Here is a 24046-nt window from a genome sequence, read left to right as displayed (position 1 = left end):
TTAATAATAGCAGTTTGGTCTCATTTACTTGGAGGGAGGTCTCTGCAAGTGTCAACGAGAATGCAAGTGGGCCGCACTTTAATTGGACATATTTGGAAAGCATCATTTGCTTGGAAACATATTTCTTATATGTGTAAGAAATTTCTGTAAGAAAATAACGGTTATATGGTTTCTCATCTTGGACTTATGGCCTGAGAAGCCTGAGAGAGAAAGTTATATTTTTAAACTTCTCTACATATTCAGATTTTATAGCCACAACAAAGGGCCACCATCCTGACTTGACCTTAGCTAATCCCCCTTAAAGCTGAGAAATGTGAGATGATACAGACTTGGCTGGAAGGCCCGCAGGCCATATCTAAGATGAAGGCTACATCTGGAACTTGAATCCTAGAAGGAGGTAGCGGCAAGCCATGTCTGTACTACTGCCCCAAATACATGAATATAGTCAGCAGGAGTCAGACTCAGGGAGTGAACCTATACAGACTTTAGAGCAGGGGTGTCAACTCGTGTCCTCACATGATGTGTCGGGACTTTTTTCCCCTTCGCTAAACTGGGTGTGGGCGTGGCCAGCATGCAGGCCGCGAGTTTGACATCCCTGCTTTAGAGACTTCTTCAGCACATACCAGAGGTGGTATTCAGCAGGTTCTGATCAATTCTGGAGAACCAGTAGCGGAAATTTTGAGTAGTTCAGACAACCAGCAAATACCACCACTGACTGGAGATTTTACAGTATCCTTCCCCTGCCACACCCACCAAGCCACGCCCACAGAACCGTTAGTAAAAAAAAAATTTGAATCCCACCACTGGCACATACCATTTGAAACTGCATGTTAGCAACTGCAAGTTTAAATTCTTCCTTTTCATTAAAAAAAAATCCCCACTTTTCGCATGCAAAATTGGGTTTTGAGGTAAGTTTACACAGATTATTGTCCCTTGAAAAATAGTACTTTCCTTTCTACGATGTTCTAGCATTAGTAAATAGAGGACATGTTTAATCATCTCCTCAGCTGCCGATTTTGGTAACTCTCTGCCTTTCCACACCCATATACATTAGCAATCAAGATTTCAAGATCTCATGATCGATCCATTTCATACATATGTTCCTTCCACAAGCGTAAACTTTAAAACAGTCTTTCTCAACCTCAGCAATTTATTTTATTTTATTTATTTATTTATTTATTTATTTATTTTTGTCAATTGCTTACAAGATAATAGGTATAAGTAAAAACATAGTTATGAATACATGGATACATATAAGAAAAATAAAAAAAATAAAAGAAACAATAGGACAGGGACGGTAGGCACGTTAGTGCACTTATGCACGCCCCCTACAGGCCTCTTAGGAAAGGGGTGAGGTCAATAGTAGACAGTCTAAGGTTAAAGTTTTTGGGGTTTGGGGAAGAAACCACAGAGTCAGGTAGAGTATTCCAGACATTGACCACTCTGTTGCTGAAGTCGTATTTTCTGCAATCAAGTCTGGTGCAGTTTACCTTGAGTTTGTATCTATTGTGTGCTCTTGTATTGTTATGGTTGAAGCTGAAGTATTCATTGACAGGTAAGTCATTGCAATGTATAATTTTATATACTATACTTAGATCGAACTGAAGGCAGCGTAGTTCTAGGTTTTCTAGGTCTAGAATTTCGAGTCTGGTGGCATAAGGTATTCTGCAACGAGTAGAGGAGTGGAGAACTCTTCTTGTGAAATATTTCTGGACTTTCTCAGCTGTGTTAATATCAGATACGTAATGCGGGTTCCAGACTGATGAGCTGTATTCAAGTATTGGTCTAGGAAATGTTTTGTATGCTCTAGTTATTAGTGTAATATTACCAGAGAAAAAGCTTTGTAAGATTAACAACTCTTAACGCCTTTTTGGCTATGTAGTTACAGTGGGCTCTAGCATTTAGGTCATTAGAGATGAGTACTCCAAGTTCCTTGACAGAGTTTGGATCATCAACAAGGTCTTGACTATTCAGCCTGTATTTTATTTTCTATATTTTTTTTTGCCAATATGTAGGATGGAGCATTTATTTGTTGAGATTTGAAGTTGCCATTTGCTTGACCATTCTGATACATAGTCAAGGTCTTTTTGAAGGGTAGCAGTATTGTCTGTGGTGTTGAATAGCTTTACATCATCAGCGAAGAGAATGCAGTTGCTCTTAATATGATCACAGAGGTCATTTATGTAGAGTATGAAAAGAGTTGGTCCTAGAACGCTGCCTTGGGGGACACAACTGTTGACAGGTACAGAATTTGATAGGATGCTCCCAATTTTGACCATTTGTTGTCTGTTTGACAGGAATACTTCTATCCAGTTATGCAGTTGTCCAGAGATACCGCAAGATTTTAGTTTTAGGAGTAGTTTGTTGTGTACCACTGAATCAAAGGCTTTACAGAAGTCTATGTAGATTGCGTCTATTGCTTTGACCAAATCGAGTTGTGTAGTCCATATGTTTTTGCAGTGTAAGAGTTGCAGATTACAGGATAGTTTTTTTTCTGAAACCAAATTGTTTATTGGAGAGTAGGTTGTTTGTTTCTAAGTGGAGGATGATGGATTGGTTAATAATTGATTCCATGACTTTACAGGTGACACAGCATAAAGAGATTGGTCTGTAATTTCAACTAGGCTGGGGTCTCACTTTTTGAAGATGGGGATGACCGTGGCTCATGACCATAGTTTTGGCAAGGAGCTGGTCCTGAAAGATTTTTCAAAGATTATGCTTAGAGGTTCTGCTATGGCAGTGGATAGCTTTTTTAAGAAGTAGGCACATATTCTGTCCGGTCCAATAGATAAAGATGGTTTTAGATTGCCTAGTGCTTTTTAAATTTAAATTTTAATTAATTAATTAATTTTAATTTTAAGATGTGTGGACTTCAACTCCCAGAATTCTCCCAGCCTGGGGATTCTGAGACTTGAAGACCACACATCATAAATTGTTGAGATTGAGACTGCTCTAATTAATCACTTTTATTTTAAATAACTGGATTGGCTTTCATGCATCCTATACTTTTTTAAAAATGTAATCAGAGTTAACAGATAACAGATAATCAGAGTTGGAAGGAACCTTGCAGGTCATCTTGTCCAACTCTCTGCCCAAGTGGGAGACCCTACACCAGTGGTTCCCAAACTTTTTCAGTCCACCGCCCCCTTGGTGCTACAAATTCATCCTCGGTGCCCCCCACCCAGCGGTGGGATTCAAATTTCTGTGGGCATTGCCTAATTTGAGGGTGTGGCTTGCTGGTCACATGACTGGGTGGGTGTGGCTTGCTGGTCACGTGACTGGCTGGCGTGGCTTGCTGGCTGGGCATGGCTTGCTGGTCACATGACCGGGTAGGTGTGATCTGGTGGTCATGTGACTGGCAAACCAAATACACGTGGTCCACACTTAATGGCCGGTTGCTTAGCAAGTGTTCTAATTTATGACTGGCCTCCCCAGAGATACTTGACCCGTTTTTGGAGTTTTGACAGCCATGCACACACATACACACACACTCCCTTCTAACCCTGCTGGAGCAGGTCATTGCACTAGAATTGGCAAAGCACCTCTGATTAGATACTACTTTGCCGATTCTTGTTGATTTGTTTTATTTGTATCTCTTTATTTTATGTTGCTGAATTGCATTGACGTGTGTCCCTTCTTGGGCACAACCCAGAAGCTTTTGTGATTTTTTTGCAGCAAAAATTACCGACCTCTGGCTTTACTCTACTTTTCAAACATTCCGACACTGCCACGTTCTAGGTGCCGGCCCCGCAGGTCCACCCCATTGAGCCCACTGCATTGGAGGGACCTGCCAAGCAAGTCAAGTCAATGGGCTGAGCCTGAGAGAGGGAAAGAGAGAGAGAGAAAAAGAGAGAGAGAGAGACAGAGAGAGAAGGAAGAAAAGAAAGAGAAAAGGGAAAGAAAGAAAAGGGGACAAAGAAAGAGGGGGGATGGAAGGGACAGAAAGAAAAAGAAATAAAGAAGGAGGGAGGGAGGAGAAAGATAATATCTATTCTAGTCCAATCACCTGCTCCAGCAGGGTTAGAAGGATGTGTGTGTGTGTGTGTGTGTGTGTTCTCCTTGTAATTTACCAGTACATTTTGGTTTTGCCTTCTTCAGAATTGTCACTGTAATACATTGGAGAAAAGTAATTTTTAGGGTGGAGATCTGGTTCAATGGATCCTGTTTAAGGCTCAACAAAATGTGAGAGCTTCCTGATAGTCCTGACCATGTTTTGTCCACTAAACCTTTAATAGAAGCCAAAGATGTTTCAATGTGCTGGCAAAGATGTTTCAATGTGGAAAAGGACTTCAGTCTAAACTAGGCCTCATTTCAATCTGATGCATCAGGTCTCTCTCTCTCTCTCCCCCCCCCTCCACCCGCTCCCTCCCTCCCTCCCAGATTGGCTTTGTTCTACTTTCCCAATGTGTCTGCGGGGCTGGCGCTTCAAACATGGATGGATGGATAGAGAGAGAGACAGACAGACAGACAGAGACAGGTAGGTAGGTAGGTAGATAGATAGGTAGATAGATAGGTAGATAGGCAGGATGACCTTTTGGATGAATGTATGGATAGGTCGGTAGGTAGGTAAGTAGATTAGTAGATAAGTAGGTAGGTAGGTAGGTAGATTTATATTGGTGGGTAGGTAGGTAGGTAGGCAGACAGAAAGGCAGGCAGGCAGACCTTATGTATGTATGTATGTATGTATGTATGTATGTATGTATGTATGTACGGACAGACAGACAGACATAAAGAAAGAAAGAATGCGACAGCAGTGGCACTTTGTGAAAATTAGTAGAGCAAAGCCAGAGTGAGAATTGAAATCCACACAAGTTGCCAAGGTTGAGAAACACGGGCTGAATATATCAACCCAGCCATTCTGGTTTAGAGTTTAGCATTCTGTTTGATTCTGGCTTAGTCAATGAATAAACCATGGCTAAGATCTTCCTGCTCCTTAATGCAGCTGCCCCCTCTGCCTCTTCTCCAGCCCCCTGCAGCTGCCCCTCTGCCCCTTCTGCAGCCCCCTGCAGCTGCCCCCCCTGCAGCTGCCCCTCTGCCCCTTCTCCAGCCCCCTTTGGCATCCAATTTTGCAATGCCAACCTCCCCGGGGCAGCGATGCAGCCGACCTCACTCTCTTTGCTTCAACCCAAGGTCCACTTCCATCGGGCCAAGCAAGGGGAGGTACTCTGCACACGCTCAGAGACTCCCAACTTCAGTGAAACGTTCTGCCCATCTTTATGCTCCGCCCGGGAGGAGAAAGGCATGCGGAAGCAACCCAGACCAGGGGAGGCAGAGGGAATGATCGCTTGGAAACTAAGCAAGCAAGCAAGCAAGCGCAGGGCTCGGTCGGAAGAACTGGCCTGCAGAGGGAGGCTAGGTTCTAGGTCCGGGATGGCCACATAGAGCCGACCTGAACCGAGCCACGTGCCTTGGAGAGCTGCAGCTGCAACCACCCGCATCCTGCGCGCAAGCCCGGCTAGCTGGAGAGGCAGAGGCCGGGCGGGCGCTGCACACTCCCTTGTTCTCCTCCAGGGAAGGGGCCCTAACGCCAGACCACCCATCCCTTCCACTGCACGCCTTGGGAGGGTTTTGCTTTCTGGCCTTCTGGCATGCCTCCTCCGCTTCCACTGGAGAGGGCAGCCTGCAAGCTAAGGCGCCCTCTTTCCACCACCTCCCACCTCCCCCCCCCCCCCCAGGCTTGGCAAGGCTCACTGTGCACAGGTTCTGCATTTGAGGTGCCAGCTACAGAGCAATGAAACAGTCAATGGGCTGCATGGCCGGCAGTCAATGAGCCTGCGGGGCCGGCCCCTCGAATGCCCCCCTGCCACCTCTTAGCGCCCCCCTACCGCCTCCCTTGCCTCTTACCGCCCCCCTGAGGCATCCCACCGCCCCCCAGGGGGCGGTACTGCTCACTTTGGGAACCACTGCCCTACACCATTTCTGATAGATGGGAGTCCAACCTCTTCTTGAAAGTCTCAAGTGATGGCACTCCCACAACTTCCGAGGGCAAGCTGTTCCATTGATTGATTGTTCTCACTGTCAGAAAGTTTCTCCTTATTTCCCCGGTTAAATCTCTCCTTGTTCAGTTTCCATCCATTATTCCTTGTCTGGCCTACAGGCGCTTTAGAAAATAGCTTGACCCCTGCCCTTCCTGTGGCAGCCCTTAAATATTGGAAGACTGCTATCATGTCTCCCCTGGTCATTCTCTTCACTAGAGTAGCCATGCCCAGTTCCTGTAACCGTTCTTCATATGTTTTAGTCTCCAGTCCCCTAATCATCCTGGTTGCTCTTCTCTGTACTTTTTCTAGAGTCTCAACATCTTTTTTAATCGTGTGGTGACCAAAACTGGATGCAGTACTCTAGGTGTGGTCTTACCAAGGCTTTATCGAGTGATATTAGTACCTCACTTGATCTTGATTGTTAAGTGCCAAATGACTGATAATAACTTGACACAATAACTTAATATATAGCAGGAAAACATGCCTGCCTCCTTCCGTTTTCTGTGCTTTTTTTCTGAATTTCAAATACCCTTTAAAAGTTACACCTTTCCAATGTTTAGGTAATAGAGATTACTGATTACAATCAGCAATTACATTAAACTGCACTAAAAATAATGCATTTTAAAATTAGATTATGTTGAATCAGAAATGTAATCTGTCCTGTAGGCTACATTTCTTTTAAAAAAAAAACTGGATTAAAGAAACACTTCTAACAGAGAAATACTCTTTCCCATGACTTAATTTTCCCTATTGTTTGCTCCTCAGATGTTCTTTTTGCTCTTTAACTGGGACTCCAAAATTCTCCTCTAGTTCTCTGCTAATGGTTTCTTTCTTCTCTCTTTCCCCATCCCAGGGGTTCCAGCTGCCCCAAATCGGCCTATTGCTCAGGAAAGAAGCTGCACTTCGGTGATTCTCCGCTGGCTGCCTCCATCCAGCACAGGCAACTGTACCATTTCAGGCTACACAGTCGAGTACAGAGAAGAAGGTGCAAGCATTGTGAGGCTTTGGTGTGGGAAAAAACCCGAATTGTGTACCTGTCGTATATTTATTTCACCACTGAATTTTGTAGTTAACACAGTCACACGTTTCCCCTGCACTATGGTTATAGGCAAATTTTCCTGGCCCTAAATATTGAATATTTTTATTAGCACCATCTAGCATTGCTGGTAAGGCCGGAGAAAGACAAGCTGCCATAATTGCTATTCGGTTAAAAGTAGAGTCATCATGTGACCAGACCCAATTTTGCAACCATTTTTACAATGACTGTAAAACAAGTCTCTGTGAATCACATGGTTGTTCAAATAATACAAGTTCCACAATTGGCATTTTTTTTGCTAGCCAAACCTTTCTAAAATTAGGGTCATGTGACTGCAGTATATTGTAACCAGTCATAAATATGAGTGGGTTACCGAGTGCCCAAATTGCAACCATGTGATTCACTTCACGGGGTGGTACAACAATTTGTAATGTTTAAAAATGCAAATACAGGTCGTGAGTCCCTTTTCCAAGGTCATTTTAACTTTGGACAGTTGTTGAACAAATGATGATATAGTTGAGTACTATGTGTACTGCTAGCTTTTACTCTACCGTTCTTCCTTTCTGCTATGGCTGCAAGAAGGACAAATGGTATCTAAAGCAGGCAAAGGTGATCTGAGCTTACTCTAGGTTTTAAATAGTGGTAGGGTTCAATTTTTTTTACTACCAGTTCTGTGGGTGTGGCTTGGTGGGCGTGGCAGGGGAAGGATACTGTAAAATCTCCAGTCAGAGGTGGAATTTGCCGGTTCTCCAACTATTCAAAATTTCCGCTACTGATTCTCCAGAACTGGTCAGAACCTGCTGAATGCCACCTCTGGTTTTAAACCTCTGTATCTGTCTTAAGAGGGAAAGAAAGCAACCAGGTAGAATAGGTGGCAGCCCTAACAGCTCATCCTCCCCTTTCCTATTTTTTTTCCCTCTCTACTCCCTAATGAAAGGATAGAATAATAATTAAAAAAGAACAATTGCAGGACTGCAAACTCTTGAAGTCAGCAATGGATTCTAGTGCTGGCTATGAAAGGCTCAGAACTCCAAGGAAGCTTCACTAATGTTAAAGTTCTCTGTTTCTGCTGAGAAGCTAAGCACCTGGATTAAATCTAGCATCTTCATTTCCAGCTGTTCCTCTTGCAGGTGTGTGAAAACATCTGATGAGCTTTGCCAGCAGTCCACTATGCCATTAGTGTCTCATCTGACAATGTCTAGGGCTGACTGCTTGATTTCAGTCCATTGACTATAGAAAGAAATGGCAGGGGTGAGGTGGAGTGGGGAAGTCTTCTACACAAAACGTCTTGCACCTTTACATCTTCCAATTTAGTAACTGGAGAATTGCTAACTTACTGTGGCCTCTTTATTTAAGGAACAGTTGACCTGCATTCTTGTGTTTCTTTCATCTACTTTCCATTTTGTTGTATTTCCAATTTATGGCACGTGAGTGCACCATACATCAAAAGTCCCGAAAAGTCCTTTGTAACTAGAAAATATCAGATGAGTCTCAATAAATGGCAAGCATTGTTCAAGCTGCATTGCCTAATATAATTCCTGTCACTCTTCAGCTTTCTATACTAAAAAAATTGTCAGAAGTATCTCAGCAAAACTGGAGATGAAATTACAATAGTCCCTTAGTATCACCAAGCACATGGATCTCAATTAACTCCATGTCTCCCTTCACCACAGAATTACCACAGTCTATCTTCTCAGTCCTTGCCTTCCCTGCTCTTCCATCCATATCACTCCAAGTCCAACATATTCATATTTCTGTTAGAAGAAAGTTCTGTTCTATTCTATTCTATTCTATTCTATTCTATTCTATTCTATTCTATTCTATTCTATTCTATTCTATTCTATTCTATTCTATTCCATTCCATTCCATTCCACTCCTGTCCTGTTATCTTCTATGCTTCATTCACTAAAATGATGGATGTGGTTCCCAAATCACCATTCTTCCTGTAATATTATCAGTATGACACAAAAGTCACACATGTTCCACACATGCCTGGATAGTTTCCTTTTCTCTTGTTCCCCCTCACTTTCTACACAGGGCTCTTCCACTCTTTTTCCTATTCAAGCAAAGCTACTGAAACATTTTATACTTACCTAAGTTTTAAAGAAGCTTAGGTATCCTGCAGAACAGAGCTTCAGATGCATTTGGCATCCTATTCCTTAAGGAGAACAAGGGAGGTGGGAAAATAGATTGTCATGACAACAGATGGGGCACCCTCAAGTTTGTAAGGCTCCATAGATGGGCCTACAATCTTAAGACACGCCACCAATAAAAAACTGGAAATAACCTTTCTTCTGTTTAATCAGAGGTTTCAAACTTTTTCAGAACAGCTTTAAAAAACCGAAATCCCCAAACTCCTGATCAAGAGGCCAAAAAAAAAAGTTATCTGCTAGAACTTTGGTTGCATTTGATAATTTGTTGAGGTGGTGGCTATTATTTGTTGCCTTAATCTTTTCAGACAACTCAACCAACTTCTCACAGAACCCTAAAATTCTATAGAACACCACTTTTAAAAAAACAAAACCCTAAACTGATTAAATTTTAGATTCTACTGAAACCAGGCTAAAGACTGAGATGAAAATACCTCAACTCTTCCTTAGATCAACTTGTAGGAGCATTTTAACCGGGGTGCTTTCTTTTTAACCACCTGTGACTGAAGGCTAGTCGCCTTTGTCACCAAGAAGGAAATGTGTAATTGCATTTAAACGTTGGTTATTTTCTCTCTTTAGTCTTTTCTCTTTCTTCGTACCACACAGGCTCCCAGATCTGGCAGCAGTCTGTGGCCTCAACTTTGGACACCTACCTCGTTATTGAAGACCTCACACCTGGCTGTCAGTACCAGTTCCGGGTCAGCGCCAGCAATCCCTGGGGGATTAGCTTACCCAGCGAGGCCTCTGAATTTGTGAAACTCCCAGAATACGGTGAGCCTGTATTCAGACAGGAGAGCTGACTTTCAGAATGGAAAACTCCACCAATGTAACACTTCAAAATTCTAGGCTGGAGTCCTTGGTTCGAGAATCAACATTTCCTGGGAGTTCAAGCTTCACAGGGTTCATATTTTGTTGCCTGCTATGAAAAATTCGAGAGAGATGTATGCTAACAAGTCTTCCTACGTTCAGATCCTTTTATGTTGGTGCAGCTGGTCTTTTGAAAAGAGTGCAGCACGGGGTTTATAATACTTACTTTGCTGGCAGCCATCCTGTGAATAATTGAAGAATTTTTTAAAAGGTGCTTTGATTTGGCAAAACACTGATTGACGGCTTCCTCCAAAGAGAAGCAACATCCCTGGTCAAATTGGCCCTTGCCCATTCATGTGCAGACTTTTCTCCAGACTAAAGCAATGGGTTGTCTTGAATCAAAACCCTCCCCTCCCCACTCTTCCTCCCTGTGGATTGAAATGTCACAGGGGAACCATTTGGAGGCACTGCTTTGAATCAGATTGCTTCAATGACCCAACCTGAAGCAATACTTCAATTAGATCCCAGCCAATCTGCACTCCTTTAGATCTGAAACCCAGCATTTTCATTTGAAAAGGTCTCAGAAGGGCTGGTTTCACCATTAAGCAGAGTGAACCAACCACCTTAGGCAATGGATGTTTAGCAGAGCGAATAACTGTTCCTTGTTTTACATGCAGGTATTTCGGGAGAGGATTTTTTAAAAAAAACAACAACTCAAAATAACTTGACTTTGGTAGATGATGGCACCACTGATAGGGAGCCAAGTTTCTTGTGCCACTGCTGGCTCAATCAATAACTGTTGCCAGTCAAAACAAGATCTATGGTTTGAAATGGCACAATAGTATAACATGGTATCTGTACAGTGGTGGGATTCACATTTTTTTACTACCAGTTCTGTGGGTATGGCTTGGTGGGCGTGGCAGGGGAAGGATACTGTGAAATCTCCATTCCCTCCCCTACTCCAGGGGAAGTTATTGCAAAACACCATTCCCTCCCCACCCCACTAACCTGCTTTCCAGTTCCGTTCTCCTGTGCAGGGCAACAAAATAAGACCCAGCCAATCAGCTGGGACTCAGGAGGCAGAGAGTAGATAGGGGCGAAGCCAGTCAGAGGTGGTATTTGCCGGTTCTCCAAACTACTCAAAATTTCCGCTACCGGTTCTCCAGAACTGGTCAGAACCTGCTGAATGCAGTAAAGCAGTGATTTACTGATCTCATAGAAATACAATCATTGCTCAGATAGTCTCGGTCCATACTGATGTTAATTTTAATCACTATAAAGCATCCCATCTTAGGCATGTAGTTCTTAATGCAGCAATTTACAGGTATAGAAAGGAAAACTTTCTAACAAAACCCTGGTCTAAAGTTGAGACAAAGTCATCACTGAACTTAGCTTTATTCATTTATTCCAAGTTAGCTTTATTCATTTATTCCAAATTGATTTTAGGTGGTTTATGACTCATATATTAAGTTACAGTAATAATATTAATACAGTAATAACAAACAGCATGTAATTATTATTAAAACAAAACTCGCCCTTCTCACCCCTACAGAGGGTACCTCTCCTTTGACCTCCCTTGCAGGTATTCTCTGACTGTCTTAGGTTAGAGGGACAGATTTGATCATAGAAAGGTGGTCTCCTAGAGAGAACACATGAAATTTTGGAAGCTTGCTCTGGGACTCTTGTGATCTTCCTGAGTCTTGCTAAGACACAAGAGCAACAGGCAAACACTCCGTTCCCTCTTTAATGTATTTGCATGATGAAATCAACACTCACTGCCATCGTTGTAGTGGCTGTTATGGCTGTTGCTGCTTCTGCTGCTGCTAAAATAATTACCTAATGTTGACTGTATCTGTTTTACAATTCTGTTTCCCAATCCATCTGGTTCCACAAAGACTCTGCAGCGGATGGTGCCACCATTACTTGGAAAGAGAATTTTGATTTTGCCTATACAGAGCTGAATGAAATTGGACGGTAAGGAAGTAATTTCACAAAAGCCAAACATCAGAAAATGTAGAGAAGGTACAATTGCACATTTTAAAATCATATTAATGGGAGTCTCTCCATAGCAACCACACAATCCCTGAAAGTCACAGCTTCTTTAACTGATCACAGAGAAGAACCACATAAACACTTTCATGTGTTGCAACATCTCTTCCCAGCTGAGTCTGAAGCACTGCACAACATTGTGTGTGTGTGCGCACATACATACACACACACATATATAGTATCCTGTGTGTGTGTGTGTGTGTGTGTGTGTGTGTCTCTCTCTCTCGATCAATCGATAGATAGATATCCCAACTCATTTATTAAACTGCTTAAAATATATGTGGGCTTAGATCTAGTTCCCAATATGATGAGCTCCATTCACCAGAATTCACTCTTCTTTTCTTACTAAGCCCCATCACTACTGTACGTGCTATTATTTGCAACAGGAACCAGTCTTGTTTTTAATCATGATTAATTCACAAGTGGATAGTTTAGTACATTGCTCTAAGCTACAGGTGAAACTCGAAAAATTAGAATATCGTGCAAAAGTTCATTTATTTCAGTAATGCAACTTAAAAGGTGAAACTAATATATGAGATCGACTCATTACATGCAAAGCAAGATAGTTCAAGCCGTGATGTGTCATAATTGAGATGATGATGGCTTACAGCTCAGGAAAACCCCAAATCCACAATCTCAGAAAATTAGAATATTACATGCAATCAATAAAACAAGGATTGTACATAGAACAATATCGGACCTCTGAAAAGTATAAGCATGCATATGTACTCAGGACTTGGTTTGGGCCCCTTTTGCAGCAATTACTGCCTCAATGCAGTGTGGCATGGAAGCTATCAGCCTGTGGCACTGCTGAGGTATTATGGAAGACCAGGATGCTTCAATAGCGGCCTTCAGCTCTTCTGCATTGTTCGGTCTCATGTCTCTCGTCTTTCTCTTGGCAATGTCCCATAGATTCTCTATGGGGTTCAGGTCAGGCGAGTTTGCTGGCCAGTCAAGTACAGTAATCCCACAGTCATTGAACCAGGTTTTGGTGCTTTTGGCAGTGTGGGCAGGTGCCAAGTCCTGATGGAAAATGAAGTCAGCATCCCCATAAAGCTTGTCTGTGGAAGGAAGCATTAAGTGCTCCAAAATCTCCTGGTAGACGGCTACGTTGACCCTGGACTTAATGAAGCACAATGGTCCAACACCAGCAGATGACATGGCTCCCCAAATCAACACAGACTGTGGAAACTTCACACTGGACTTCAAGCATCTTGCAGTGTGTGCCTCTCCATTCTTCCTCCAGACTCTGGGTCTTTGGTTTCCAAATGAGATGCAAAAGTTGCTCTCATCAGAAAATAGGACTTTGGACCACTGAGCAACAGACCAGTTCTGTTTTTCTTTAGCCCAGGTAAGATGCTTCTGACGTTTGTTGTTCAGGAGCGGCTTGACAAGAGGAATACAACATTTGAAGCCCATGTCCAGGATCCGTCTGTGTGTGGTGGCTCTTGATGCACTGACTCCAGCCTCAGTCCACTCCTTGTGAAAGTCCCCAACACTTTTGAATGGCCTTTTCCTGACAATTCTCCCCAGGCTGTGGTCATCCCTGCTGCTTGTGCACCTTTTTCTTCAACACTTTCCCCTTCCACATAACTTTCTATTAATGTGCTTTGATACAGCACTTTGGGAATATCCAACTTCTTTTGCAATTACTTTTTGAGGCTTCCCCTCCTTATGGAGAGTGTCAATGATGGGTTTTCTGCACAACTGTCAGGTCAGCAGTCTTTCCCATGATTGTGATTCCTGCTGAACCAGACTGAGAGACCATTTAAAGGCCCAGAAACCCTTTGCAGGTATTATTATTAATTAGCTGATTAGAGTGGTACACTTTGAGCTTAAAATATTGAACCTGTTCACAATATTCTAATTTTCTGAGATTGTGGATTGGGGGTTTTCATGAGCTGTAAGCCATAATCATCTCAATTATGCCACATCACGGCTTGAACTATCTTGCTTTGCATGTAATGAGTCTATCTCATATATTAGGTTCACCTTTTAAGTTGCATTACTGAAATAAATGGACTTTTGCATGATATTCTAATTTTTCGAGTTTCACCTGTATTAACCAAATGTTTACAAACCACAGCGGTAGGTTTAGTGAAGGAAAACATGATGGTGTAGCTGTCAGGGTTCCAAGTAATACACCCCGACTGAGGCCATTTTGAGACCTCGGTGTTGCCACACTGGAGCTGAGGGATATGGCCTCAGTCAGGTCAGCTTCAGGGTTGATACTAGCATGATATAGAAATGCATGCTCTGGGTTACTGCTTTTTGTAACTTCACCTTAGATGTGCCCTTCAATGCTAAAGCCAAATGAAGAAATAATCACCTGGAAATGTGGAACCAGTAGAAAGTTCCAAAAGTGCTTTCCCAAAAGACAACTGGACTTTAAAAAAAAAAAATTCTTTGAAAACGTTTCCCTCCTCATCCAAGGAGCTTCTGAGCCCTAGTGGTATAGTGGCTAGAATGCAGTCTTGTGGGCAAACTCTGCCCACAACCTGGAGTTCGATCCTATAGGCTCAAGGTTGACTCAGCCTTTCATCCTTCCAAGTTTGGTAAAAAGAGGGCCCAGATTGTTGGGGGCAATATGCTCAGAGAATGCTGTAAAACACTGTGGGATGGTATACAAGTCTATTTCTAGTCTTCAGTTCTAAAGAATTGAAGAAGCTTCTTGAATGAGAAGAAAAACATTCTTAAAGGAAAAAAAAACAACCAAGAAAGTCCTGTTGTCTTTTGGAAAAGAAACTTTGGGACATTCCTGACTTGGATGATTTAAGAATCTCCATGGACAACCGCTAGAAAGAAAACAGTGCTGGCTATGTCTGGGCACAGGATTTATCTATGTACAGATAGAGAGAGAATGATTTGCCCTTTCTGATGAGCAAATTGTGTTCATGATTTGGGACTGGCATTCAGTTCTGTAGAAACGATGCATTCCCACCTGTCTCCTGGCTATGGAGGATACCAAGTTCTCTTGGGGTTTATTATAGGGGCTTGAGTATTCTTGTGGTACATTATCGATGGTATACATCTGTGAGGATATGTGTACGGAGATGGCCAAGGGTGTTAACTTTACATTTTTACAATCTAATGTTGGGAAGAGCGAGTTCTCTGACACAAAGCTACTCAGAATTCAGCTTCTAATTCACAGTTACAATCTCTTATAATAGATTCATTGGGGGGGGGGGGACGGAAATGAATATACTTTTATTGGTTTTTCTTTTCCCCATAAAATATATTGCCAGGGCAAAAGACAATAATTACTTGTAAAGTTAATAACTCAATGAGTTTAGAAAGCTCTTAAAATTTATTCGTATGGAACCGAAATGGATTCATCCTTTATTCACAAGTTATCTTCATGGTCTTAATTTTCCAGGGGCCGATTTGCTGTCGTAAAGAAATGTATTCACAAAGCCACAAGGAAGGATGTTGCAGTGAAGTTTGTCAATAAAAAAATGAAAAAGAAAGAACAGGCCGCACATGAAGCAGCCATGCTGCAACACCTACAACACCCTCAGTATATCACCATTCATGACACTTATGAGTCACCATCTTCCTACATCTTAGTTTTAGAACTGTAAGTCCTACATGGAAGCTAAGTTTTGTATTTCTAGAAGCAAGTCATTTATCTATTCCAGGGGTCTCCAGCCAGAATTCCACAAGTCTTAAAGTTGCTAAGGTTGGACACCCTTGATCTATTCTGTCACATTGTACATCTGACTATTTTCACAAAAGCCATTTCATTTCCCCATAAGGAGGAAAATGACCCTGAGGGAACATTTTGTATATGTCTGGTTCCAAAGATGCATTTTTAAAGTTTCTATGAAGTGGCATAGTCTAAATGTAGAGTATTAAATCAGACCTATGAAAATGTAGTATTGTAAGTCTTCACAGTAGTAAATTTTTAATAATTGTCTACCTTTTTTATTTTGAAAAATACTACTCTGTTTAGAGATGTATCCCAGTGTTTTATGGTTGATTTCCCACCTTTATTATTCTTATAAATAACTCAAAGTAGTGAACATACTTAATATTCCTTCCTCTTCCTATTTTTCCCACAACAATAACCCTTTGAAGTGAGTTGGGCTGAAAGAGAATGATTAGCCCCAATTTGCCCAGCTGTCTTTCATGCCTAAGATGGGACTGGAATTCAGAGTTTGCTTAGATTTCATGAGACTTATTTTCATAATGGAATATTTTGGGATTTTAGAATGGACGACGGCCGTCTCTTGGATTATCTTATGAATCATGATGAACTGATGGAGGAAAAAATAGCTTTTTATATAAGAGATACGATGGAAGCTTTACAATATCTTCACAATTGTCGAGTTGCTCATCTGGACATAAAGGTAAGGAGGAGGAAAGAAGAAAATATTAACTTGTGCCTCTATAATCTTAAGTACCCATTTCTGCTTGGTCATCTTCACAGCAAACCCACCTACTGGTATCCAAGGTTGCTCCACAGCTTTAACTATTTGAAATTAAGTTAGTGTCTACATACATGTGAGCCATTCTGCAGGATGTATTTAACTGAAAGCTTTGTCCATGAACATACTGACCATCTCACAATCTGTTAAGTATTTCCCATCTGCCAGTCCCAAATTGTCTTTCTATATTATGTTTACTTTAAATAAAATCTATCCTAATAAAGACAAGCATTTAACTGTCTCAGCACCCATCATATTCATCTCAGTTTATAACCATTTAAACATATTAAAATTTTATACACTGATGGTGCCTTGTGATTTTTAATTGCTTGTGACAATTGGGTTGACAATATGGTCTGATAAATCATGTTTCAGTCATGTGAGGATTCGTACTAGATGCTCTCTTGAATGTAATGGGCCACAAACCTGCCAGACAATACTTCTGTGGATATTCTTTCCATAAAAAGATATTTGTTTGAGAAGTAACCCCAGATATAGGCATGTTTCTCTTCGTATATTAGCTGTACCTGTATTGACAGAAACCTGTTTTTATTGCAACAGAAATGGACAATACACCTTTTAAAATTTATGTGATTTAATTTTCAAATTTCCACAGCCAGAAAATTTACTGATTGATTTACGGATCCCAGTGCCACGGGTTAAGTTAATTGACCTTGAAGATGCTGTTCAAATCACAGGCCATTACCATGTCCATCATCTGCTTGGAAACCCTGAATTTGCTGCTCCAGAAGTTCTCCAGGGGGCTCCAGTGTCCCTGGGCACAGATATCTGGAGTCTTGGAGTGCTCACCTATGTCATGTTGAGCGGTGTTTCTCCCTTTCTGGATGAAAGCAGGGAGGAGACATGCATCAATGTGTGCCGAGTAGATTTCAGCTTTCCCAATGAGTACTTTTGCGATGTAAGCCATGCTGCCAAAGATTTCATCAATGTCATCCTTCAGGAAGACTTCAGGAGGAGACCTACGGCTGCCACTTGCTTGCAGCACCCGTGGCTGCAGTTTCATAATGGCAGCTATTCCAAAATACCTCTGGATACCTCACGCCTGGCTACTTTCATCGAACGCCGCAAACACCAGTTCGATGTGCGCCCCGTTCCCAACGTTAAGAGTTTCATTATGAGCAGAATGAACCTAGGAACGTAAAGCAATATAACTGTTTCAATGTTTCAATGATAATGGGGCACTACAGCGAGTGAAAATGGATTCTCTGCAACTCTTCCTCTCTGTACAGAGTATTACATTTGATGTGATTGTTGAGGAAAGTGTGTACCATTTCAGCAGTTACATTATCTAAGTAGTTAGAATTAGATGCTTTCTCAGGTTGCCTCAGGTGCAACATCTTGGGCGGGGGGTTGTTGTAACTACATGGTCATGTTCAATAAGATGGCATCAGACAAGAACAGGAACCAAAACACAGTTATCTTCTTTCTGAAAGATTTGAAGATCTTCAACCATCTGAAAGATCTAGACAGCTTTGCTAATTATATGAATAGTTGAATGATGTATCTGAAATTCAATCAAAAATTGGAAAAAAACAAAACTATTTAAAGTCAGCTAAAGAAACTGGACAGGATAAATATTGGATTCTGTGAAAATTGCTATCCTCATGTTAATCAGAGCTTTCCTCTAAGGCAGATTTCATTAAATCCTGAACTAGAATTAATCTTGTAGTAAGAGTGCTGTACTTGAGACTCACAGTAACAGTGAAGTGATAGATACGTGGCATTGATCAAGATATCAGCAGACCGTTGCCAATAAGGCCTCTTGGGATGCCGCACATTTTTTTTTGTTCAAGATTAATGTACTATAAAGTAGCAGTGTGCTACTGATAAGATGGTAAGAGTAAAGTAATGGAAACATCAAAAACATTTAGATGAAGCACAAAAAAGTGATTTTTTTAAATTAAAGTTTTATAGCTCTTGTACAGAAAACTTTTGTTGAGAAAAAGCTATCTTAAAATAAGTGCTGTATCTGTAAACTAGATGTCAAAAAAAAATTCTATTTGAAGAATGTTTGTTGAATCCTTATCTTCTCTGTAACCTGAAAAGGATCTTATTTCCCTTTATCTTATAAAAAGTTGCTCAGTTGTGAATTCAAGCCAAAGTTGGCCAAAGTGTGGTAAACATAGTGGGTCCATCTTTATGCTTATGGCTCTGAAATTGGTCTTAGTACATAAGGCTAATAGTTTACTATGACTGTATGCATTTATCTTCTTAGCTCCATTTCTCAAATATGGGTGGGTTTTGTTTTTTTTATCCCAAAGCATTGTATGAAGCAACTCAACGATAACATTAAAAGTCATTGCCATATTAGATTCTGATTAGCCAAGGACCCAACAATGTAACAGCTCTTAACAACCATTTCAAATGAAGTGGTTTTTTTAAATAATAGTTCATTATCTTTGTAAAACCATTCCAACACTGAACACCCCAAGAGTATTTTAATACAGCTAGTGAATTATTCATGCCTTGCTGAATTGACATTCTTTAGAAGTCAAATCAATCAAAACATCCATCTGTTTTTTTCTCCTTTTCCCACTTCCCCAACAATTAATGTCCTGCATGCCTTAGGGTAGGCTGATTTATTTAGTGATTATCTACCGATATGATGGTTGCTACCATCTTACATGCAGAGATAATGGGCTCCTGTTGTTGGATCACAAAGTGCCAATGATTTGAGGGTGTCCTTTCACTACTCGAGATATAAAAAGCTCCTGATACAATACTTTCAAAGCCAAATGTATTGTTTGGAGAAAAGATAAAATAAATCTCATCATTCTGGGAAAAGCAAAGGAATAATTGACGCTTTCATCCCTTGGCAGGATGGTACAGATAATTAGGTTTCCAAATGAATGCATAACCCCCGTGATAAGCTGACATTTGGTAACTTTGTTGGTATTCTGTCAGTGGCACCAAGGGTTTTCCTCTCAGAGCCCACAAGACAGAGAACTCTTGTACAATTGAAAGTTAGGGAGGGTGGAAGGAACTGGCAACAGTTCTTGCAATTTTATAATGAATAGTGACAAGAATTGTAGAAGACAATTGAACTCAATTCCTAAAGAAAACGTGGGGCAAAGAGAACTATAACACAGAGTAAGTTTTCTATTCTGCAATAAGCATTGCTACTTTTCTCCTTGTTCTTTTCCAGGAGTGATTAAGCCTCAATATTTCTGGCTTAAAAGGATTGGGTCTGGGGTCAAGAATACTAAAACAGGAAGAATTCCAAATCTTTAGCATGTTAGATTTAATGGGTTAGATTATTATTATTTAATTCTATCAGGATTACTGAGCAAAGTTCTATCTCAAAGGTTTCTGCCATAGAAAGGCGTGTGACTCTTGCCGATTCCACACTCTGTCTAGGGCAAAGCTCCTAGTGTTGTTCATTTATTTTTCCAGGGGTGTCCTCCATCTTCTGAAATAGTTTTTTTTTTTTTTAGGGGAGATATAGAATTGCTGGAATTGGGAGAAAATAGGGATATATTTTTTCCCCTGCTCTTCTGATGGAAATTCTTTAGTGGATTTAAAGTCTCCTGTTTACTGAAGGAATTTATAAATTCCAACAAAGACCCTATCATCTATTTCAGACATAAGAATCTCAGTCTATTAATTTTTTGGACCAAGATCCTGGTCTGATCTCGTTTTTATCTATTTTATTTTGTGGGGAGCCTACTTCATTTTTTTCCAGACATTATGCCTTAAGAACCAAGAAAACATTCGCCAAATAAAGAAAGGGAAATAACAAGGATTAAATTCACAGGCGCACAGGCCACCTTGTCTGAACTGGCACAATATTGGGGTTACTAAAGCCTCCGTCCCAAAGACATTTGCAGTTTTTTCTTGGCGATTCTCTCTCTTGCATCTTGTTTTACTTGGTGCATGCTCTTTACAATATAAATTATGGTTTTGTAAGACTCATGTCATACTTAATAATAATTCTAAATCAAATTAACAGGGCTATTTCCTTAATATTTTCCCCTTTTTCTATCAAACTTCTCCAAACAAGTGCTACAGATGTTTTTTCCCCTTGTCTCACTAGATAAGTAATAATCAATAGAGGAAAGCAGAACAAACAGTACAGAAAATGAATTGATGTTAGGATTTGGGGCTATTAAGTATATATAGAGTGCCTTTGCTAGAAAAAAAAGGCAAAGTCCTTTTCCTTTAAATACAAGATGTTCATTTTTTCATAATCCATTTTTTTCTCCTAGAACTTTGCTGTACTTAATATCAAAGTAACGGTTATATGTTGCAATGCTGTCATAACATGGAATGTAAGATCAGATCAATTCCTTGTTGCCTTAAGAAACTATTTCTAAAAGGCACTGACAATCATCTAAAGGTGTGGCATGTGGGCTCAGGTAAAAACAAAAGCCAAGATTCAACTGAAGTTGGATCCTAAAATCACACCTATTCCTTTTCTTAAGATTTATGCTGCACTGCTACATATACTAATGAGTAAGTCTAGCTGAAAAAAATGCCACATCCAAGTAAAGATGTTTTTAAAAATTATGGGCAATTTTTGCTAGACCTGAAACAATCTAACAGAAGCGTCACCATTTTATTTATGGATGTAATTTGCTTAAATTTCCTTTCTTCAAGCTGTGCTAGCCATTAGCTTCACAATTGCCTACCTGGGCGTCCAGTTCTGCTACTCTTCATATACATCAATCAAATGTTCACACATGCTCCCAATTTGAGTAACGTGTGATCCTAAAAAAAATGTATGACTTTTATACGGAATAGTTTACTATGAATTATTGCTGAAATCTTCACTGTAAGCAAACATTGGGATAAACCCTGGTGATTTTGTGACTGGTGCTCCATAGAATAAGCATAAATTGTGACACAAATCTGAGTGTTTCTTCAGATATTAAAGCAACTGTTACTTCAAAGGGCTCTGTAATGTGGATGTAAAACCTATCTAGCCCAATTACCTTTTTTTTTTGCATCAAGAGCAATCAGATGCTACACAAATAAAAGAGGCTGGGAGTTGTGTTTTTTTTAAAGCTCATCTGTCAAAATATGAAAATCTCGTTTTGTGAGACAATGTTAGCAAAGTAGTTCAAGACTGGCTGCAAGCAGATGTATTATTCTGGCCCTTATTCAGTGTCTTGGATCTGTCCGACACAGCTGCATGTTCTTTCTTAAAGAACCACTGATTACATGTGGTCAAGTGTGACTAGCAATGATTTGGGTCCTTTAGCATGTAGCTCAGAACGGCTCTACACCATCGGAATCTCAAAAAATTCTGAAAGTGCCATTTCCATGGACTTCTTTTCTTTCCTATTTGTTTCGAGCATCTATTATTCATCAGATGATGGTGCTTTCTTAGCATAATAAAATCAAACCCACCCTTTTTCTCCTAAATACTCATTCTAAAATCATTATATTAATGATTGTCAACATGTCAGGATTAGTTGGCTTATTTATACTTTCAAAATAGGAAAACGCTTGTTCTATTTAAGCCATATTTTGCATTCTATTTTTATGTGCTAGTGCTTTAATCAGATCTTCGTATTTTGCTAGCAAATTATTCTGATTTTACCCATGTGACTCCACAATAGACACATATTCTGTCATGTGAAGAACATTACATATCTTTCCATATTTATTTATGAGTAAGCCCCAATGAATTCAAAGATGAACAGTTTGAGTACAGTCCCACAAACAACATTTGGGTATACAAGTCATTCAATTTGGTGGGACTTTTTCATAAAGAGATACACATTGGATTACACTATTACTACAGTGGACTTGCAGCTGTTGTGTAAGGTCCCACCAATAGTGAGAACTGTAGGAAAGTTATTATAGTAATGGGTTGTTTTTTTGTTTGGATGGAGACAACTATATATCCGAGATGCTGTCAGGATTTCCACAAAGGAAATAATCAGACTAAATAACTCCTATTCCCATCCTTTCAAAGGTCAAGGTGCAAACTTATTTCACAGCCTTAAACAAATTTCAGTCTTTTGCTGGTCTGCCTTAAGTGGTATTATTTTATTGTTAATTTCATTTTGTATGCATATGTGTTTTGTAAAGAAGCATTTTGTAAATATTTTATTTATACCTCTTCATATGTAATGTTGTAATGTTCCTATTCTTTGGCAACGTATGATCTCTATGGATAAAAAGTTACATTTTAGGCTACTACCTTCCTTATAAATGCAATATATAAAAGAGTTAGCCCTGGATTGTTTTAGAATATATAATTAATTGTTCTGATAAAATCGACTAAGCCATATATAATACATTTGGTGAGTAGACGTTTTTATTTTGGCCGCTATCAATGACCCCCAACTTGTGATCTAATATCCATTGGTGGCCTGCAAGAATATAGCAGGTGTCCATAACACTGACAGAAAAAAAAAAGCCCCAAATCTCATGATCACCCAATACTGCACTATTTTGTATTGTCAGGATCAAACTCGAGCTGTGATGTTTCATGACGTTTTCCCATTCACGGAGCTGGGGTGGGCGTGGCCTGCCCGTGATGCATCCGGCCCTTGGGACCAATTTGATACCCCTGGTCTAAGGTATAATCAAGTGCTGTAGTATTTATCCATCACGTAGTGGTCATTAAAAGTTTTAAATGATGGAGTGTCTATAGAAGAGCCGTGGGGGCGCAGTGGTTAGAGTGCAGTACTGTAGGCTACTTCTGACTGCCAGCTGTCTGCAATTTGGCACTTCGAATCTTACCAGGCTCAAGGTTGACTCAGCCTTCCATCCTTCTGAAGTGAGAGTCTTAATGAGAGAAAAAAATGAATTTCAGCAACTGTAGAATCAGGCTGCAGCACAATAAAATTGACAAAAATGAAGGGGTCTGAAGACTTTCTGAATGCCTATATCAAGGCCTACGTCAATGCCAAGATAAGCTGCTGAGAAAATGAGGGAGCAGCAGATATGGAAGATCACGCAGAGGAAGTGCCATAGTAAGATAATGCCCTGCATGGGAGGTAGCATCGACAGAAAGCTGAGGTGGGAGACATTGGGAAATCTTACCAATGGCTGGACGAAAAGGTGGCACTGATCCAGGGGTGGGATGCTATCGCTTCCGCCTGGCTCTATAGAACCGGTAGCTCTGAAGAGCAGCAGACACCAAACCGGTTCTATGTTTGCTGCTGTTTGGCCCACCTGCCCGCCCGGGCTCTTCCCTGTCATTTATTTCCTGCTTTTTCAACCTCAGCTGCTTTGTGCTCACAGCTGAGGTTGAAAAAGCAGGAAAAAAAGAGGCTTTTCAAACGCTGCGCACCTGCGTGCTGCGCTTTTTAGCTCTCTGGGCGGCACACTTAAGATTTTTTACACGTGCGGTGCAAAACATATCACCGAACCGGTAGTAACTCCGGTTGAATCCCACCCCTGCATTAATCATAGTGTAAGAACAGGCAATAAGCACCAGATCCATAGAAGCAGGGATCTACTACGCTAGGCAGGACCCTTATATATGTCTGAATTGAATAAAGAGCAAAGACTTGTCAACTTTCTTCTATATCAGGTGTACTTGTACCCAGCTATACAGTGCATTAACAGTGCAAGAGAGCATGATCCTGACTTCACAAACACTAGGTAATCAGGGATTAGATT

At 40.6% G+C, this 24046-nt stretch overlaps 1 protein-coding gene and 1 long non-coding RNA gene across 2 annotated transcripts in view; one reads left to right on the top strand and one right to left on the bottom strand.

The window, feature by feature from the left end:
• Positions 1-21166, top strand: part of KALRN (kalirin RhoGEF kinase) — a 554985-nt gene extending 533819 nt beyond the window's left edge. Inside the window, exons 55-60 of the mRNA XM_087950201.1 lie at positions 6832-6963; positions 9771-9935; positions 11867-11945; positions 15397-15597; positions 16231-16369; positions 17064-21166. Of these exons, the coding sequence (XP_087806327.1) occupies positions 6832-6963; positions 9771-9935; positions 11867-11945; positions 15397-15597; positions 16231-16369; positions 17064-17609 (1262 nt within the window). The 3' untranslated portion in view covers positions 17610-21166. The remainder of the gene's footprint in view (positions 1-6831; positions 6964-9770; positions 9936-11866; positions 11946-15396; positions 15598-16230; positions 16370-17063) is intronic.
• On the bottom strand, positions 19633-23719 carry LOC148133185 (uncharacterized). The gene is made up of 2 exons (XR_015746561.1): positions 23162-23719; positions 19633-21175 (listed from the first exon to the last, which is right to left on the bottom strand). It is a non-coding gene; the product is annotated as an uncharacterized LOC148133185 (long non-coding RNA).
• Positions 23720-24046: the final 327 nt, after the last annotated feature.

Source organism: Notechis scutatus, chromosome 1 (genome assembly GCF_049901735.1).
Source record: "Notechis scutatus isolate UNSWTSFEM ecotype Mainland chromosome 1, rNotScu1.2, whole genome shotgun sequence".
Lineage (NCBI taxonomy): Eukaryota > Metazoa > Chordata > Lepidosauria > Squamata > Elapidae > Notechis > Notechis scutatus.
This window is presented reverse-complemented; position numbering and strand designations above follow the sequence as displayed.